We start from the raw sequence: 21,267 nt of genomic DNA, 5'->3' as shown, positions 1-21,267 counted from the left end.
CATCACCACGATGCCCTCCCTGCCGGACGACGGCGGCAGCGGCGCTTTCCCGCCCGGCCACTTCAAGGACCCCAAGCGGCTGTACTGCAAAAACGGGGGCTTCTTCTTGCGCATCCAACCCGACGGCCGCGTGGACGGGGTCCGGGAGAAGAGCGACCCACACAGTGAGTTGTGGCCCACCCCACCTCCATCTCCTGGGGCTTCCACTCTGCTCCATGCCAGCCTCTGCCCCAGCCCCAATTCCATCTCCTGGGGTGCCCCATCCACTCCAGCTCCCCACTAACATCTCTTGGGGTGCCCCATCCATTCCAGGCCCCCACTTCCATCTCCTGGGGTGCCCCATCAACCCCAGCTCCCCACTTCCATCCCCTGGGGTGCCCCATCCACTCCAGCCCCCCGCTTCCATCTCCTGGGGTGTCCCTTTCTCTCCACTCCAGTCCCCCGCTTCATCTTCTGGGGTGCCCCCCTCCGTTCCATTCTAGCCTCTGCGCCTCTTCTTTTCACTCGGACCCAGTGGGACTGCGGTTTCTTTCCGCGCGACCCTGGACGGTTTCAGGTTCACCGCCCGCCACCTTCTCCCCGGGGCTGCGGTGTCGGGTTACGCGCCCCCCGGGTTTTAGGGGTGCCAATTTCTCCGAAAACCCGTCCCCAGGGCGCGCGGCCGGCTCCCTTCTCGCGGACAACTTGTTGCGTCGGGGATGCCAGCGGCGAGGAGAGGTGTGTCTCGCCCCCAAGTCCCGACTCCTCGGTCGCACGCGCACAGCCCCGCCGGCAAAGACCGAGGGGACGCGGCCGAATTACACGTCCTTTGTTGGAAGAACACCTTTCCGAATCGCGCCCCTAAATCCCGATCCGGTAGGACCCAAGCAGTTGGCACGCAGCTCTCTCTCACCCATCCATTTCTTCTCTCCCGCCCCCAATTGCCAAAAGCTAAAAAAGCAAAATATAAAGACTTAGTTAATAAAATGTGACAGACCTTTGTTTCAATAGTGAGAAAACCTACAAAAACTGATCTTCCACCCGCAGTGATTAGCTTCGGGGCCCTGAGCCGTGGCCAGTCCCTGAAGCGGGGATAACATGTAGTTTGCATCAGGGTTGAGGAGCCCGTGAGAGCTTATGTAAAGCGCATTTGCCAGTCTACGCTTTTGTGTGCTGTAAAAACAACCTGCTGTGGTTATAGAAATAACCGAAATCATTGGTTGTCAGACTTTAGGTTCCCTCCGGGAACCACCTGGAGGGGTTGTCACAACACATTGCTGAACGACTCCGAGGTGCGAGTTGCGGACTCCTTAGGTCTGGACGCCAGCCTGATCATTTGCATTTCCAAGGAATTCCCAGGGAATGCTGAGCGGGGACGCACTTTGATGGCACCGGTCTAGAGCAGAGGGAGAAAAGGGCATGAAATAGGCTGATTAGCAACACTGTTGGAATTTGATGTGATAGAAATAGGGTCCGGAAAGATGTTAACAGTCATCCTGTAGGTGTAGGTAAAACACCTGTGCTAAAAGCTGGGCGGCTGGCTTCCCTCCCTCAGACGTTTCAGCTAGAGCTCCACTCTGGAGCAGTTAAGGTCTTTATCTTATGGAGCTAAAGAATGTCAGTCACTCTGGAATGAGGGTGGGCGGACCATCGGGGCAAGCAGAGAAAGCTGTGCAACCAAACCTGGGTTTACAAAGGACAGGGAAATTTGCTTTTATTTTTATTTATTTTTAAATTTATTCTTATTGATTTCAGAGAGGAAGGGGGAGGGAGAGAGAAATAGAAACATCAAAGATGAGAATCATTGATTGGCTGCCTCCTGCATGCTCGCCACGCCCCCCCCTCCCCCACCGGCTGTGGGATGTGCCTGACCCAGAATCCAACCGTGACCTCCTGTTTTATAGCATGAAGCTCAACCACTGGGCCACTCTGGCCCGGCAGGAAATGTCCTTTTAGAGTAGTTGGGTCTTTATGGATTCCAAAGTAGTAATAAGCAAAAAATGCAGGTCTTTATTTATTTATTTTTTCAGGTCTGCCATAATTTAAAAATCTTATCAATCACTGACATTATCAGGTCAAACGGAAAGATGTTTGTGAGCCAGTGTATGGGTCAGTGCTGCTTCTCTGTCTTGGTAACTTGTATGTTTGAAGCCTGTTCCACAGTTGTCTGCTGGGCTGGCTCAGCCAATGAGGGTAAGCTGCATATACGTCCCACTCAGTTTTACCATTTTCCAGTAACACAAACTGTTCATAGTAAATAAAATAAAATAAAATAATAAATAAAAAGGAGCCTGTTGTCTGACTAGAAGACAGAAAAACTCTCCTCCAGATTAGGCTTGATTGGGCCTTCCCTTAACCTCTTTTCCCCTCAGACGCTGTCTTAGTTGCTGAATCAATTTTTTTCTTTGAAGCCTTGGGTGCCCTGTTTCCATTAGAATAACACTTAGGGGGGGCTCATGAGTTAGGATAATTCGGAAGTGCATACTACGTCACCACCTCTGTAAAAACTGCTGTTTTCTTCCCAGCAGTGGATTGGGCTGTCATTTTTATAATCTATTTTAACTCAGTGGTTCTCAAATGGGGGTGATTTTGTCCCCAGGGAACATTTGGCTAGGCCTGGAGACATTTTTGGTTGTCATACCTCAAAAGGTGCCACTGACATTTCACAGGTGAGGCCAGGGACATGTTGAACATCCGACAGTGCACAGGTACCTCCCTATCCCTCAGCAAAACTTTTTCTGACCCAACTGTTAACAGTGCTAAGGCTCAGAAACCCTGCCAACTTGATAACTAGCTAAGGACAGATGGTAGAAGAGTGGAGTACTCATCCGGGTATGTGGTGAGTACTGATTTTTTTTAAGACCACCTTTTATCAGGCAATAGACTGACAAGAATACAAACCTGTAAATGATGAATTTAGGCCACTTAGTGTAGCTCAACATGGACATAAGTTTAAGTTCAGCATATTTTGCTGGCAGGTCAGTAGTTGACAAAAGAAAAAATGTGTGTAGACATGCTATAATATGCTCTCCAGCACATCTCCAGGCCCCAGAGCAAACATAGCTGACCAACATACATGGACACATGTTAGTGGTTGCCGCAGTTTCCCATGGATTATGGCTCAGATGTCTAGACCTGAAAAACCCATGGATGGCCCAATTCCTGTGTTATCCAGTTGACTTGTAAGCCCGTCCTTGAGGATTGATTCCTTTGGAATTAAAGCTTTCTGTCCTGCTGTCTCCTAAAATGCAGACACCTCTGAAAGGGTTTGGCTATTCTCAGATTTTAATTTTTAGTGTGACTTAAATTGTGATGTAATTTCTTCCCCAAAAGCTGACCAGAAGGACCAGAATTTGGAGGGATGCTTTGAAGACTGGCATACATGTGGGGTGCTGGTGAGGTGTGTGGGCTGTGGCTCAGGTACTGAAGAGGAGACAGGACTGGGGGACAGAGGCAGACATGAAAGGGGGAGGTAGTAGATGACTGAACCCAGTGTTTCTAACGTCTCGGTGTAGCTGCAGCTCATCTTTGCTTCATACCCGGGTGCTCACTTGCATTGTTGCACTCGGAAGGGCCCATTTTCCTGCCCTTGCTCCTGGTCCTGGGGAACCTTCTTTGATGTGAGGGTCTTGGCAAAAGCAAGTTCTGGTGACAGTCTGCTTCCCCAGCGCGCATGCCGCATGCCGCCTCCCCCTGGGCGTCCTGGGTGTTCTGGTAGGCCTCTTCCAAACGTCCATGGGGATGTGCAAGGTGCAGTGCATTCTCTACAGCAGTGAACCCTGTGAAGACATTCAGAAGAGAGAACGTTTTATCCCAAGTAGCACGTACAACATGTGCTGGAGTAGTGAGATGTATGCTGCTTGTGTAGCATTAAATATGTTCCAGATGCTCTTATTGAGGGAAAAGTGAAGGTAGTTAGAAGTGCTACATCTACCCTTGGGCTTCTCCCAGGAGGTGACTGCCTGTTGCCACACTCCTCTGCCTCCAGGCCCAAGAGGACACTGAGACTAGGAGAGCTGAGGCCCCGCCCACTCCCCACTCCTATGGACCAGGATGGATCCTGGTGGCCTGACACCCTGCTTGCCCTCTGCCATGGTACAGTCTCTGTGCAGCCCCGACTATCAACACATGCACTTGTGACATTCAGAGGGAGGCTTCAGACCTTCTGGTCACCGATCTCATTTTGTAGAAGAGGATATCGGGGTTCACCTGCCGATTTTCTCTTGGGTCCTCTGAACGAGCTTCTTGCCTACCTAGCCCCTTGCCTCATTGCTCTCTTCCATTCAGTCAGAACGAGCACCCTCTGGGTCCCCCTTCATAGGGTCCTCTGTTTCAGGGCACTAACATAGCAAGCCCCTCTTCTTAGTCCACAGGTTGCCTCTGGTTGGATTCCTGGGGTAGTAGATAAAGCCATCTTTACTTCTCTTCCTTTATGTAAAGGGAACCATTGAGATCACGACACTAGATTCTCTCCCCCCACCTTTTTACTGGTAGGTCATATCTGGCAGGTGGATCCCACTGATTTGCCTTAGTAAACGTGGCATTTACTGTGAGGCTATTTGTGTGCAGTAAGCAAGTGAAGTAAGAATCTAATAGCTCATCTGATGGTGGAAATCATGTAATCGGTGCAGCAATAAAAGGACAATTCATGAGTCATAGCTATTACCACACCTTAGGAGCCTTGAAAGATGAGTGTGATGCCAAGTGACTTCAGCCTAGAGGAAGCAGCATCCCCTCCTGACATGCCTGCAGGCTGTCGCTGTGTTTATAAAGTGGCCATTATGTAATTAGACTTTGATGGTGGTGTCACAACGGCTTCTAAGTAGTCTCCTTTTGATTTATGATACCACTTTAAATGGATGGCCATGATTTGTGAGTTCAATTTAAAAACAAGAGGTTACAGATGTAATAATCAAAATAAGAACCATCCTTTGTACATTATCATTGTAAAATTGACCTATTCCTCTCCATGGACATTCTCAGAAATCCCCACCAGTGACATAAGAAAAAGCGATTTAAGGTCTTACATTATTAGAATCGTTATTGACAAGATGCCTGTACAACAGGACAGTGACTACACATGTGCCGTGGCCTCTGCGTGCTTTTCCAATTCCAGTGTTTGCTGTTTTCTCACACGCCCTGCTTGGGCCCCCTCGTCCTGAAGCACACAGGCGTCTGTAAGGAGGCTGGCCTGGGAAGAGATGAGAGCAAGCAGATTGTGCATTGAGGCCCAAACCTAAAACTCATTATCACATTCTATCCAAACAACTATACTTTGTTCGGTTTTGTTGTTGAGCTTGTCATTTTCTGCACTCTGGGATCTGGCTTTGCACTTGACTTATATGTCATCAGTGCTCCTAATAGTTAATGCTTGGTAGTTTGGAAGATAATGCAGAAAAACAGTCATCAGTGTAGAATTTTCATTGTATCGGTAGGAAGCGCAGCATCCCTTGTATCTGTTGTTAGGTCGGCTCCTGCATTCTCTTTTGCTCTCAAACTCTCCCTCTAAGCCAGGTGATTTACAGCCACAGACCGTGGAAGGGGACTACAAAGTGGTGACTCCCAGGGAACCTCACCCACTGAACCACAGACTATGGTTCTTAGAAGCCAGACAAATCCCTCCTGAAGGCCTCAGGGATATTTTTAGTTTGAGGAAATTTGGCCTGGAGGCAACAGACAGCCAATATTCAGTGTTTAATTTATGTCTCATCCCATCAGTCACTCTTCCTGCACAGGGGGGCTTTTGAGTTGATCAGTGTGTCCTTACAGCTTACTCATTCATTTACAGAAATCCAGTGTGTGTGTGTATTTGTATTTTCAAAGGGCTACTTACTTCTCCATATTGACCTACCTTCTACATTGAATTATCCCAAAGAATTCCGAAATGAAAGGTTCACAGATTTTCAAGATATTCTGGAGATCAAAAATGAAGAGGAGGTATATGAATATTAAGTGTTATGTTCCCAGTATAATTGAATTGTTGACAGGAATTTTCCTGGTTTAACTTATAATTAAGATATATATTAATTTAACATTTATAATCAAACAATAATCAAATTAGCCAAGAAAGAGGTGTGTTTTTTTCAAGGGACTTTGTATACAGTAGTCATGATCTGGCTACATTCTGTGGCTGGGTTATTCTCTGTTCATAATGTGGGCACCTTCGGTTGGGAGCCCTGACTTCTCCATATAAATATTGTCATAAAAGGCTTGTGCCTTTTACTCAGGGAGTGTCACTAAATGTCAGTGGGTGATGAAAAGGCTCTGTGTGGACTTCCTGTGGAATAACTACTCATGGGCCATGCTGTGTACAGCTTTGTGGAGGCTTATCATTCTCTTGGTGTAGTAACAAGTACATTGAGACCCTTGGTCAGTCTTAATGAAGATGATTATATGTAACAAAGTTATATTTGCGAAATATTTGGGAATCTCAGAGACTGGCTGTTAGCATTTCTTAGGGTAATTTATAGAAAGATGAATCATTTCTCAGAATAGTGGAAAACTCTCATGAGGAATTCTGTTTTCTTTAAAAAGCGTTTCAGAGTTTTATGACATCCTGTGTGATGTCAAGTTCCTCAGGTATGCGTGCATTGCTCATTCTTTCTTTGTGGCCATTGTCCTGGAATCCTCCTCAAATTCATCAGCTTTTCTCTTTTTAACTCTAGACTCTACTTAAGTCATTCTGGGCACCAGCATGTTCCAGTTCCATTACATGACTGTATCCAATTTGTCACCTTCGTTCTGACATTTGGCACTATATTGTTGGCCCCGTCTTGGGAATTCCTTGGCTCTGTTACACCACATCAACCTGGTTTCTTCTCTCCCACCCAGCTGTTTTCTGGTCTCTCCTTTTGGGCTTTGGCTTTCCTGTAGCCCAAGCATGTCAAACTTGTTCTTTAAAATGAGGCATGCGGCCTGCCGGCCGCGAGTTTGACATGCTTGCAGTGTAGTTAATTCCCTCAGAATGTTTAAGTTCAACATGTGCTCAATAAATGAGCCAAGTATTTGAACTTCCTTTTTTTTTTTTTGTTAATCATCACCCGAGGATATTCTTCCATTGATTTTTTTTTAGAGAGAGGGGAGGTGGGGGTAAAGAGAGAGAAACATTGATGTGAGAGAGACACATTGATTGGCTCCCCCCCACACGTGCCCAGACCAGGGCCAGAGATCGAGCCGCCAACTGAGGTACATGCCCTTAACCGGAATCAAACCTGGGACCCTTCAGTCCAAAGGCTGATGCTCTATCCACTGAGCCAAACTGGCTAGGTCTGAACTTCCTTTCTGACCTTCTCACATTCTCCTTTCCCTCGGAGCCTTTAATCGGGCTGTTCCCTTGAACTCGAAAGTCCTCGCAATCCTTTTCTCTCCTGTTCGTCCGAACTGTGCTTTGGGCCCCATTCTTTCACACCATCCCGTGGCTGTCTTTCCTTCCATGCATGCTATCTAAAAACTCAAAGAGCTTGATGTGTTTTGATTTCATGTCCCTGTATTTAATTGGAAATTCCTAGTTAGTAAGGATTTTTTATAGAGAAGTTCAAACAGCATTACCCAGCAGCCCTTTACTCTTCTCCTCTGAGGGCCTGAGATGAAACTACTCATCCCAGGAGCACTTGGCTCCATTGCTGAATGAAGGACCAGGAGGAGACCCACGAGGAGGTTCAATTTCTGTTTGACACATGAGCTAGAACTGTAAATAATAAGCTTAAGTACTTCAGTATGAGGCATGAAGAATGAGGCATTGAATGTGGCATCACTGTAGTTCTCTCTGCAGACCCCTTGAAGCAATAAAGGTAAAATACAATCATTTGTTAGGATTACTTTTTATTGTGAAGGTTTTCTTTTCAGCTATTGAATAACATCAGTATTTCTAGCCAATGCCAGAGCTAGGAATAGTCCTCTCATTTGGGAATGAAGGTCTAAGAATTCATACTTGAATCAAACACTTTAATCTGTAAATCTCTCTCTCTCTCAAGTCTCAAACCAAATGTTGAATCATTTGACAAATTGGGATTAAGAGCTGTCTGGGACCATTGTTAGTATCCTTTTTGGCTGTGAGGAAATGACACAGATAGTTTCGCCCTACAATTCATTCAGATTTATGAGCCAGCCAGTATTCATCACAACAATCTGAAAACTCTTAAAAGGACAGAAATTGTGTGACAAAGTGAGTCACAGTCTTTGTGATGTGATGTCTGCAAGGATGGGTGGGAGAAATCGCCCAGTGACTCCCCTCTAAGCTGAATCATTTTGCAAATAGAAAACAATTCGTAGGTTTTTAGGTGGTTATTACACAAATAGGAAAGGAAGAGAGGAACAGAGCCAAATAATACCTTCATTTAAAACATTACTTTTTGAAATGTTATCACTTGCTAAACAGTCTATGTTTTGAATTGGAAATGAAATTAACCTCTCTACTGCCTAGTAGTATATGTTTTTTAATCTAACACCTGCCGTACATCTTCTTTATATATTTTTATGTGTATTTAAATTAATTTTGTTGCTTTCTTGCCTAGATTTTTTTTTCCTCCCATGTCATTGACCTTTTTCCTCATGGCTATTTCTTGTCTTGGCTCATTTGAAGATGGTGTGTGTGCGTGTGTGTGTGCGCGTTGTGGGGAGTGTCATTCACTCACTGGCTGGATGACTACTTAAGTTGGATGGGGACCCAAGAGAAGAAGGTCCCTTTGGTCCTAGAAATTCTAGTTCTGGAGTGGATAATCTTGCATTGTGCATGATTAATGCTCCTTTGTTACTTTTCATCTTATTAAAAACAAAAGGTTGGAGAGCCTTTCTCTGAGTCAGACTTAATCTTTAAATATAAGATTGGTTTTATTTTCTTATCTTTTATATAGTAAGACATTTGTCAAAAAATTTTGTGAAAAGAGAAATCTTTTATTTTGAGTGTGTCTCTAAGTTTAGAAGTTCTTACATACATTACTCTAAACTCAATAATTTTATAATGGGAATGTAATGCAAGTGAAATTGGGAAGACAATCTTGCTAACTGGTTTCATAGAGAATGGTAATTTCTTCAGGCGACATACACAGCAGTGTTGGTTTAAGAAATAATGAATGACAGGAACACCTTCAGCTGTTACAGGATGGGGTGTAGATCATTTTGGAAGTAGGTATTAAGGAGGCTGTGAAGTAGTCATTTGTTTTTGTTTTTTATATATTATATTGATTTTTTACAGAGAGGAAGGGAGAGGGATAGAGAGTTAGAAACATCGATGAGAGAGAAACATCGATCAGCTGCCTCCTGCACACTCCCCAATGGGGATGTGCCCGCAACCAAGGTACATGCCCTTGACCGGAATCGAACCCGGGACCCTTCAGTCCGCAGGCCGACGCTCTATCCACTGAGCCAAACCGGTCAGGCATAGTCATTTGTTTTGTCCAGCCTTGGCCGGACACCTAGGGAGATTGCCCTAGTGACTAGCAAAGTCCCTGTCCCTCGCAGTAGGGAAAGAACCAGTTATTTGGCCTTCACCACTGTATTCCTAGGACTTCAGTATTTACTGAACAGTTATTGAATGAATGAATGAATGAATGAATGAATGAAGTTTTTGAAAACATGCTGTATGTCAGCTTTATAAATAATATGTTTAATCTCGATTACAAACTTATAAAGCAAGTATCATTGTCCTCATCTTACTGATAAGAACAGTTTTTGCTCTTGGCTTTCAAAACATGATCTCTGTCTGTGACAACAGCACATAATGAACTGTATGTTGCATACTTCTTAGTGTTTAGAATACAGGTTCATGGCCAGAATTCCAGAAGCACAGTGTAGCAGAAATTTGAATAGAAATAGTGATTTTAATAAATAATTTAAACTCTCTTCAGAGGCTTTGCCACCTTTTCTCCCACCCCTTTCCTACATTATTTTATTACTTAGGAAAAAAGATGTCATGATTTAGTATAAAACAATTCTTTAATATTTAGGGGTTGCTTTCTGAAGAGCTCAAAGATTTTTAAATGGCACATACAAAAACAGAAAAAAGTAGGATGTAGTTGAGGATAAAAACTATGTAAGAATGGAATGAACCTTGAAGATGGGTCTGGAAGATTAAAATGCAGAAGGAGCTAGGGCATGCAGAAATGCAGAGAATGACCGAAAAGTTTTGTAAGAAAGGTGTGTGGTGGTTGTTTTTTGCTTAATCCCTCACCTTTTTTGTTCAGCCCTGCAACCCCCTTCCCATCTGGGAGCTCAAAGACACTGGCAACAGCATGGTGATTACAGAGGGGAAGAGGATGAGAGAGGTAGGAGAGGATATAGGCAGGATAAATGGTGATAGGAGACTTGACTTGGGATGGTGAACATACAATACAATATACAGATGATGTATTCTAGAATTGCACACCTGAAACATATATAGTTTAATTAACTAATGTCACCCCAATAAATTCAATTAAATATATCTATAGTATATAGTTAAGCCCTTTCCAGGAACTTCAAGATAGGTTCACTGTTTAAGGGCATGTGGTGTAAGATGAAAAACTTAGACCTTTTTTATTTTAATCTTCTTCACCAAGTGAGATCGTCAGTCAACCAATAATGTTTGAGTTTCTACTATGTGAGGAAATAAAGCTCAAGATAGACAAGGAGATGTCAAGAGAGCACTTAGACACATCCAGAAACACGTCTAGAATAAACTCCTTCCTTGAAATCATGTGCCCGCTTTTGGCTTCCTGTATTTATAAGTGGTATCTCTGTCTTCCTTGCCAGCAGCTCCATTGTGGAATACATTCCTAGTCTTCATTTCCCTCGTCCTCCCTTCAGCCTCGTGCATGTCAGTTCTGGTGACTTTCACACGTGTGCCGGCTCAGCATTCTTGCCGCAGCTGTTCTGGTTCTGTCCTGACTGTTGCAGCTACCTTCCGACCGACCGTCTGTATTAGCTGCAGCTGCCATAGCAAAATCCCACGGACCGAGGGCTCCAACAGAAATATGTTTTCTCACAGTTCTGGAGGCTCAGAGTCCAAGATTACAGTGTCCACAGGTTAGGTTTCTTCTGTCCTTGACTTGCAGATAGCCATCCCTCTGTGTGCACAGGCAAAGTTCCTATCCTTGCAAGGACACCAGTCAGACTGGGTTAGGACCCATCGTAACAGCCCCATTTTAACGTGATCACCTAGGCCTGGGTTTGTTTTTTAAATAGCTCCCACATGTATGTATATGTCTTTGTCACTTAGCATAATTCCCTCAAGTCGTTCATGTTGCCTCCAATGGCAGGATTTCCTTCTTTTTATGGCTGAATAATATTCCACTGTATGCAGATACCGCATCTTCTTCATACATTTATTCACTGGTGGCCACTTAGGTTGTTTCCATGTTGTGAGTAATGCTGCAATGAGCATGCAGGGGCAGATGTTTTTTGAGATAGTAATTTTTGTTCCCTTTGGCTAAATACCCAGAAGTGGAATTGCTGGATCATATGGTGGTTTTATTTTTAGGTTTCTGAGGAACCTCCTCCACACTGTTTTTCACTGGCTTCTTTCTTCTGGTTCTTTTCCTTCCCCTGACATGTATGTGCAGGTTAGTTTAGCTTCATGAGGATTTCGGAAAGCAAGGATACTGGTCCTATTCCAGAAGAAAGGACATTATCAAACAAACAAAAACGACTCCCACCCAGATCACAGTGCTCCTCACACGTGGAGAGGTGTCAGCTGGGGTTGTCTGTGGTCCCGGAAAGGGTCACTGCTGTCCCTGGTCTCTGCCAGCTGCCGTCTGCTCCACAGGCCTCCTGTTCTCATCACAGCTGCCCTGGCCTCAGAGCCTGATGCTGAGGACCGGCCATGGAGGGGCGTGGAGGCTGCAGTCTGATCACGTAGGACAGGGTAGTGTTGTTGAGTCCTATTCTGGTCTGTGGTTGGAAATGTCTGTTGCTCATCCTCTTTCCTTGTGGAGGAAAATGTCAATGATCAGCAGCAGCACAGCCCCAGCACCAGGGGCACTTCAGTGGGGGGCTGTCCGGACCCCCTGCCAAGTCCTGGGGGACAGAAGGAAGGCAAGGTGGCCAGCAGATGCCAGTCTGCCTTTCTGAATCCACATGGGCACTGCTGAGAGTTACCTGGGATGTGAGGGCAAGGGGTTGGGGGGCCATGAGCGCGGTCCTTCCCTGCACCGCAGATGTCCTAGGCCTGCTCCCTGGACACTGGGTCTCCTGAATGGGTCTTGTTTTTTACCTCTATGTCCTCAGGGGCAAGGTGCCTCCCCACTGGGAAGCTGAAGGCCATGCCAAAATGCCACCCCGTACACAGATCTCAGTGTGCCCATTTAGAGCAGAAATGGCACCAAATGGCAAACTATCTGGTGACTTAGTTTCTGTAAAAAAACAAACAAACAGACAGACAAATGTGGTGAGCTTAGCATGGCTGGCACAGTATGAGTGGGTACATTTTCAGGTTTGGGAACACTGAGGGACTTTACATCTGTTGTGATCCATGTTTTCTTTGAAGTAGGAGGGAGAGAGGTGTGGCTGTGGGCGGGGCAGCCTATGGAGCATGGGGACTGTTTATGTGGCTGCTGTGGAGAATGGGAGAAGGAGACCTGGAAAGTGCCCACGGTTGCTGAGCACTTTCTGGGGGCTCACCAGAGGGTGGGGACCCCACATTCCTAATCACACCTGTCAGGATGACTGTGTCATTCCCAGGTGCATTCCACTGTGTCTGTTCAACTGGAAGTGCGGGAGTGGAGCAGCCGGCTGGCTCTGTTGGGCTGGGCTTTAGAAGTGCTGGGATGAAAAGGCAGGAGACTTGAATGATGCCTCTGAGCTTAGGCTGATCAGGAAGTGAAGCCTCAGAGGCTCAGGATTGGTGGTAAACGCTGGGTCACATCCGTGAAGTCATAGGCTAACAAGCCAGTGGACGGTCAAGAGCAGGGTTCCTCAAACTTTTTAAACAGGGGGCCAGTTCACTGTCCCTCAGACTGTTGGAGGGCCGGACTATAGTTTAAAAAAAAACTATGAACAAATTCCTATGCACACTGCACATATCTTATTTTGAAGTAAAAAAACAAAATGGGAACAAATACAATATTTGTATTTGCATGTGGCCCGCGGGCCGTAGTTTGAGGACCCCTGGTCAAGAGGATGTGTTACGCTGGAGCTTAAGGGAATGAACATCTCTGGACGATGACACGGCCATGAGAGTGGGCAGTGCAGGTCGCTGGATTGGATAAACCGAGAATCTGAGGCCAGGTTGTTGGTGGATCTTCTACGTGAATGTGAAGTCTTTCAAGATGATGACGAGATGTCAGGTGCCAGATCCCAAAGTTTTCAGTGAGTGACAGTGACCCGTCAGTGGAGGAGGAGAGGGGATGAACCTTGAAGGAGGAAAGACTTTGGTCTGGGAGCGGGAAAGTAATCGTAGATGCCGTTAGGGAAGCCAGGAAAAGACTCCACACACCCGCGGGGAGAGGCCTGATCCCAGTTGAAATGGTTGTTCAGAAGACTTGGCTGGACCCCAGTGTGGGTGCAATGGCCTGTGGTGACCAGCAGCCCTTAGCGTTTGAGTGTTGCGAGGGGAAAACATCTTTTGGTAGGGAGTCTGTTTTCTATTTTTAATAACATCACTGTTGGAACACGTGATCTATAAAGCGTTCTCCTTGCTTCTTTTCATGAATCTGAATTTTAATAACATCACTGTTGGAACACGTGATCTATAAAGTGTCCTCCTTGCTTAAAAGTTCTTTTCATGAATCTGAATAAAAGGCAAAGCAGGAGCCGAAACCGGTTTGGCTCAGTGGATAGAGCGTCGGCCTGCGGACTGAAAGGTCCCGGGTTCGATTCCGGTCAAGGGCATGTACCTGGGTTGCTTGAGTGTTGCGAGGGGAAAACATCTTTTGGTAGGGAGCCTGTTTTCTATTTTTAATAACATCACTGTTGGAACACGTGATCTATAAAGCGTTCTCCTTGCTTCTTTTCATGAATCTGAATAAAAGGCAAAGCAGGAGTTAATCTCTTATATTGCCCAGATGGAAGACTAGGCCCAGACCATCGCCATTCCCTGAGAGAGAGAAAGTAGAATGCTTTAGAAATGCTTGGGGAAAATACGTCGTTATAGCAAAAAGCTGTGAGTTGCGCAAAATGAGCCATGTTTTATGTTTCTGGTCTTAGAACACTTTACTCAGGAGGCCCAGACTCCCTTCCAGGCCTGAGGGAAGAGATTTCAGTTCAGAGCCTCTCCAAGAGAATCACTGGTGGGTGCCTTCCTAGATGCCCGACTTCTCTCTCACATACACAGCCTCCACAGCTTCTGGAGGACGCAGGAAGAATGAATGGAGCCAGGGGAGCAGACAGGGTAAGGGAGGCTGAGAGTAGAAGAAAAAAAGGAAGAGAGAGAAACAACCAAACACCCACTCGAGAACACGCAGGGAAGATTTCGGCTGAAACAGACTTTCATATTCAAACTAGTTGCGTGGGGCGCTTGGCGCTGTCTGCGGGGAGCGCTTCCAAGTCTGACAAGGTTCGAAAGGAGCAAAAGAAAACACAGTGACGTGCTTTCCTGGCCCCTGGGAGGGGAAGACATTCAGTAATTGTGATTTTAGGCTCCTTTTCTGGGAGGGAAGCGTGAATACTAGAGCCAGAAGCTATTTGCTTTACTACTTGCGCTCTCTCGGGACATTTCTTTACCTTTATAAATTATAGCAATGAACGCTTTGTCCTTTTATTGGAAGGAAGAAGAAGACGATATTTTTTGGGAAGGTAAGACTTCTTACCTGTTGGTATTATCTATCCCCTGCTGTCCCCTATCCCCTGCTGTCCCCCGCCCCCTCCATCCTCACACAACTCATTGCTTGGACCAAGGCACAATTTTAGCATCAGTTCAACCAGCTAGTCCTTGGAGAATGGTGAATGAGGAAGTGACAGCGTGACATGCTTCACAGGCTTCTGTGAGGTTCAGCACCCAGACAGAGAGGAGGATGTGGCCTGCTGACCTGTGAGCCCAGGTCCCGAGTTGACCATGGGCTCTGCTTCTTTGCCTTTAATGGAAAAGTCTGCACTAGATGGTTTCTAAGAGCTAAACTCTAAGGATGCCTGAATCAAATTCTGCTGGAGGTTCAAAGAATGAGTTTTGGGGAATGGCTGAAAATGTAGTCAGAAGTAGGCATGTTCCTGGGAAAAGAGTATGTACCCAGAAAAGAGGGTACTTCATGCCGGGTACCCCTTCCTTCCTTCTTTCCTTCCTTCCTTCCTTCCTTCCTTCCTTCCTTCCTTCCTTCCTTCCATCACTTCTCTGTTAAGGTCATTCTCATGGCTTCATCTTTCACATTCATGCAGGTGACAGGTAGTCCTGGGTCTCTTCTGTGCCTTTCTAGTTGTAGGATCTTGGGTAAGTTACTTCATTTCTTTAAATACCAGTTTCCTCATCTGTCACGCAGGGATACTAGATAGTAACAGCTACTGTGTTAGTGTTGTTGTAAGTGTTAACACAGAATAACAGGGCAGAGTGTTTGTATATGGTAGTGTCAGATAGCAAGCCCTTGCTGGCTGTTAGCTGTGGCTGTTGTGTATTATTCCTGAATCTTCCTGACACGCGTGTGTCTCATCTGTCCTCCAATGCTTTGGGTGTGTTACGAAGCAAACATCTCAAAATGTAATTTCCTGACCTAAACATGTGGTTATTTCTCATTCCATGGATTGACTGGTTCAGCAGGATGGTTCTTCTGCTAGTAATTTGGGATTTCTCATACAACTACAGACACATGGTGGCTGGGACAGGACTCTCTCAAATGGCTCCATGTGCCTATCTGCCATCCTGGGTGCCTGAGACTCTCTTTCTCCCTGTGGACTCCCCATGAGACTAGCTTGGGCCTCTTTACATAATGGCTGGATCTCAAGAGCAGAGGTATAAACTCCAGTGTCAAAGCACTGTTTACATCATGTTTGCTAATTGATTTTGATCAATCTCCATTGATCAAATTCAGTCAATGTGGCCCAAGATTAGAGTCAATATGGGAGGAGTTACACAAGGTGTGACTGACAAGAGGCCTGGTTGACTAGAACCACCAAAATAAATCTACCACATCCAGGGCCCAAGTTCCTACTGTCTGGAAAATACCTTCATGTGAACGTTGCTCTGTGAACTTGAATCTACTAACTTCACTTCCAATCAAATGAGCAGTTCATTGTTCTCTCTGATGAGCTTGGAGCTGGTACTGGGCCATAAATTTCATCAATTTCCTCCCCAGATTATTCTACATCAGTTTTCATATTTCTAAGTGGAAAACCTAAACACAACTTATTTCTCCTTCTTGTTTTTTGTTTTGTTTTAAAAACCCAAGTCCAGCCCAGCTGGTTTAGCTCAGTGGTTGAGCTTTGACCCATGAACCAAGAGGTTTGATTCCTGGTCAGGGCTCATGCCCAGGTTGTGGCCTCGATCCCCAGTAGGGGGGCGTGCAGGAGGTGTTTCTCGTCAATGTTTCTATCTCTCCTTGTCCCTTCTTCTTTGTCTAAAATCACTAAAAACACATTAAAAACAAAAAAGAAACCATCCAAATCCAGATTTCATGAAATCCTGGCGTTTATTCCTTGGTTCTGCACCCTCAATGCCACCCTGAGAGTCCATGTCCTTATTATCTTACACACGAACACCTGCAATACCTTTCAGATAAGTTTTCTTTAAACGCCATTTTCAGTCTGATGCATTTCTTTTCAAGAATGCGCAGTCTACTCATAGTTCTTACTGCATGAAACCTAACCTTCCTGCTTGTGTTTCTGAGGCTTTTATTAATTGACCCTACTCCACTATCATATATTACCCACCCTCCAGAATCAGAGCACGAGGAGAGAAGGTACCTAATCCGAGTCTAAGTCCTTCTACATTGCAAATGTCTTAGAACACAGAGGGAACGGAGGAGCCAAAGTGGCTGCAGGGCACAAATCCCGAAGAATAGATGTAGAGTGGAAGGGGTTGGTTGTTGCTACTTGTGTTTTCAAGAATTAGGTAGGTGGTGAGAGGAATTGGATGTTTCAGTGGGATAGAAATTAGATCCCTTTAATGGAATCCCTCAATTTTTAAAAATCTTGAATTGTCTTTTGTTTGTTGCACTGCTCCTGATTCAGTTGGCTAACACATCCACACAGTCTGGTTTCACTGTTATGGGCGGTGTGGGGACTATGTTCTAGTGCCCTGCTCCCCACTCAGGGGGTGCCCTGACCTAAACATGTGGTTATTTCTCATTCCATGGATTGACTGGTTCAGCAGGATGGTTCTTCTGCTAGTAATTTGGGATTTCTCATACAGCTACAGACACATGGTGGCTGGGACAGGACTCTCTCAAATGGCTCCATGTGCCTATCTGCCATCCTGGGTGCCTGAGACTCTCTTTCTCCCTGTGGTCTCCCCATGAGACTAGCTTGGGCCTCTTTACATAATGGCTGGATCTCAAGAGCAGAGGTACAAACTCCAGTGTCGAAGCACTGTTTACATCATGTTTGCTAATCTCCATTGATCAAATTCAGTCAACGTGGCCCAAGATTAGAGTCAATATGGGAGGAGTTACACAAGGTGTGACTGACAAGAGGCCTGGTTGACTAGAACCACCAAAATAAATCTACCACATCCAGGGCCCAAGTTCCTACTGTCTGGAAAATACCTTCATGTGAACGTTGCTCTGTGAACTTGAATCTACTAACTTCACTTCCAATCAAATGAGCAGTTCATTGTTCTCTCTGATGAGCTTGGAGCTGGTACTGGGCCATAAATTTCATCAATTTCCTCCCCAGATTATTCTACATCAGTTTTCATATTTCTAAGTGGAAAACCTAAACACAACTTATTTCTCCTTCTTGTTTTTTGTTTTGTTTTAAAAACCCAAGTCCAGCCCAGCTGGTTTAGCTCAGTGGTTGAGCTTTGACCCATGAACCAAGAGGTTTGATTCCTGGTCAGGGCTCATGCCCAGGTTGTGGCCTCGATCCCCAGTAGGGGGGCGTGCAGGAGGTGTTTCTCGTCAATGTTTCTATCTCTCCTTGTCCCTTCTTCTTTGTCTAAAATCACTAAAAACACATTAAAAACAAAAAAGAAACCATCCAAATCCAGATTTCATGAAACCCTGGCATTTATTCCTTGGTTCTGCACCTTCAATGCCACCCTGAGAGTCCATGTCCTTATTATCTTACACACGAACACCTGCAATACCTTTCAGATAAGTTTTCTTTAAACGCCATTTTCAGTCTGATGCATTTCTTTTCAAGAATGCGCAGTCTACTCATAGTTCTTACTGCATGAAACCTAACCTTCCTGCTTGTGTTTCTGAGGCTTTTATTAATTGACCCTACTCCACTATCATATATTACCCACCCTCCAGAATCAGAGCACGAGGAGAGAAGGTACCTAATCCGAGTCTAAGTCCTTCTACATTGCAAATGTCTTAGAACACAGAGGGAACGGAGGAGCCAAAGTGGCTGCAGGGCACAAATCCCGAAGAATAGATGTAGAGTGGAAGGGGTTGGTTGTTGCTACTGTGTTTTCAAGAATTAGGTAGGTGGTGAGAGGAATTGGATGTTTCAGTGGGATAGAAATTAGATCCCTTTAATGGAATCCCTCAATTTTTAAAAATCTTGAATTGTCTTTTGTTCGTTGCACTGCTCCTGATTCAGTTGGCTAACACATCCACACAGTCTGGTTTCACTGTTATGGGCGGTGTGGGGACTATGTTCTAGTGCCCTGCTCCCCACTCAGGGGGTGCCTCACAGTGTTGGTTAGATGAAGAAAAGAAGCAAAACTTAAGTTAAATTCATCCTTTTTATAAACAAAAATGGATAACATCAAGAGAGTCAAATGAAAGGGTGCATGATCCTATGTATGAAATGGAGATACAGAATGCAGTTTCATGAATTATTTTTTTATGACATTTGCTAGACACTCAGCAGAGGGTGGGATGACTGAGGGCCTAGCTGGTCACACCACACACTGAGCAGACCTGATTCTTCTGTGGATGGAGCACACAGAATGGGTTAGGAATTTGGGAAGGACATTGAATGACGAGGTTCCTGTTCATGTGAGGAGACAGCCTGTTAAACTGACAGACACAGGAAGGCATTCACTCCGGAAGTGTAAGGGCATATGCTGAGATTCACTCCGGAAATGTAAGGGCATATGCTGAGATTCACTCCGGAAGTGTAAGGGCATATGCTGAGATTCACTCTGGAAGTGTAAGGGCATATGCTGAGATTCCCAGGCATGGTTTTGATGCTGTTCACTTCCATTCCAAAGGCATTGTCTCTTTGTGGGACCTGTGGCAGTGCGCAGCCTCAGCATTTGGGATACTCTGTAAGGAAACAGCAGGCATTTTCAAAGAATCTCCCACCCCACCAGCTTCCAGCCCCAGTGTCAAGTGCCCTGTTTTAAAGAACTGAACTCCGAGTGGTCCACGTAGCTTTATTAACTTGGACTTCACCGCAGCTGCGTTCTGGGCTAGAGCTGTGATCCCGTCTAACTGAGACCTGTTTTATCCCCTTGGATTCTCAGCACAGCGGAGGGCAGTCCCTGCTCCTTCCTGGCGACTTGGAGGCGGAGGAGCTGGTTCCAGCCTCCCGGAGCCAGGCGGCTCTGCCATGCAGGGTGCCCGGAGGGAGCGTTTTCCTTGGGAGGGCCTCCTCAGGAGTCTTGGACATGGGCCTTGGGCTCTTGGCTGGAACCAGGGTTTTCCAGAGCGGAGGCTGCAGTAATGCTCGTCATTGATTGAGGGACATGCTGTCCGGCTATTTTCATGAGAGTCAAGCAGAAACCGCTCTTGTCTTCAGCCGGCTCCAAAAGGTCTTTTCCTAATGATTTCCTTAGTCAAATCAAATGACCAAGAGAGTGCAGCTCAATGGCTGGAACACTGGGCAGCTGCCCTCCCCCTTCCCAGTGTTCACACTTGCAGCTCTGTTTTCTGTTCTGGAGCTGCCTGAATTGTGTGATTTTTGTAGATGAATGTGAACTCCTCGATCCAGAGGGAAGTGCAGGGAACACAAACAGCCTGTTGAGTTGGCATTCACCCCCAGGGTTCAGTGCGCCGCCAACCAAGCTGGTTGCCACGGGGAGAGAAAACTCAGGCTCTTGCAGGCATCCAAGAAGCATTGCAAAAGGACAGAAAGAAGTGGCAACAGGAGGCTGCAGTCAGGCCGCCCTCCATCGCTTGGGCATGTTGGATGCTTGCTTGAGGCAGCTTATGTTTTGCTTGTTAATCTTGATCTGAGCTGCTTCTCATTTCAGGGTATTCCGGCCAGATTTCCATCACATACTGTGTGTGTGTGTGTGTGTGTGTGTGTGTGTGTGTGTTTGAGAGAGAGAGAGAGAGAGAGAGAGAGAGAGAGAGAGAGAGAGAGAAAGAAAGAAAGAGAAAATCTCTGCCCTGGGCTGGTGCTGAGTGGTGGCGGCCCCAGGAGCTGGGGTATGTGTTCTGCAGCTGAGCACAGAGCCCACTGTTCCCTGCCCTTCTGGGTCCTGTCCCCAAGCTGCCCCACGCTGCATGAACCTGGCATGGCCTCTGTAGGCCTTGGAGCTTGTTACCCAACTTTTCGCACAAGAATCTCCCCAAGTTCCTTGAATGCTGAAGTCCATTTACTCTGAGACAAACCAAAGGGGTGGGTAAGGATGCTTCTAGAATTGATTTGTACATAGAACTGAGATGTAGAAGCCTCGGGAGTTGTTTTCCAGTGAAAGCATTTCTCAGCTTCTAGCAGTGGCCAGCCCTGACTGAAGGTCAGGCGTCCCACAGTTTGTTCCGTACCAGGATGTGACTCCCTCCCAGGCCTGTCTGCGTTGCTCTCCACAGACAACAGAGCGACCCTCTCACACCTGGGGCTCCCACCTCCAGTCCAAGATGCTCAAGATTTCTCCTAAGTGGCACAGACTCCTGCCCAAGGGGCTGGAGGGCCTGTTTATCCAGTAAACAGTGTAAGAAATACAGAGAAATGGGCAGTGATCACATGTTCTGGGGGCACCGGAGCAGTTCTGGAGTTGTTTGCTAGTGAAAAACATAACAACCTGTAGACATTCAGCCATCTGAGGCACAGAAAATCTTTTTCTTGTCTTTACATAACCCCCTTCTACCACCTAATTCTTCAATAATGCGACAAACAGGTGCAGAAGTGATACTGCAGCTTCATCCTTCCCTCCTCTATGCCCAAGCCCTCGCCTTCTGGTGGACGCGTTCCGAGGCTGCCTTGGAAACTGAAGTTACAGTAAAAATATTACCCAGAGTAGTCTATCTTCTTTACATTCGTTGGTTTGTATTCTTTTCTCTCCAAAAATTCTGTGTCTCTCAAACATGTATTTCAAACGTCAGTTAGTAAACT

General features: G+C 45.9%; 1 protein-coding gene across 3 annotated transcripts in view; it reads left to right on the top strand.

Moving 5' to 3' along the window:
- The first annotated feature begins 6 nt into the window (after window positions 1–6).
- Window positions 7–21,267, top strand: part of FGF2 (fibroblast growth factor 2 (basic)) — a 42,822-nt gene continuing 21,561 nt past the window's right edge. For 2 of the 3 annotated variants that reach the window (XM_014539030.1, XM_014539029.1), the window contains exon 1: window positions 7–164. In XM_014539030.1, the coding sequence (XP_014394516.1) occupies window positions 11–164 (154 nt within the window). In that variant the 5' untranslated portion in view covers window positions 7–10. Of the gene's footprint in view, window positions 165–14,600; window positions 14,686–21,267 lie in introns of those variants that run through there. The other variant, XM_014539031.1, reaches the window with a different exon arrangement.

This window comes from Myotis brandtii, unplaced genomic scaffold (assembly GCF_000412655.1).
Source record: "Myotis brandtii unplaced genomic scaffold, ASM41265v1 scaffold208, whole genome shotgun sequence".
Taxonomy (NCBI): domain Eukaryota; kingdom Metazoa; phylum Chordata; class Mammalia; order Chiroptera; family Vespertilionidae; genus Myotis; species Myotis brandtii.
Note: the sequence above shows the minus strand (reverse complement) of the source record. Positions and strands in the feature narration are given on the sequence as shown.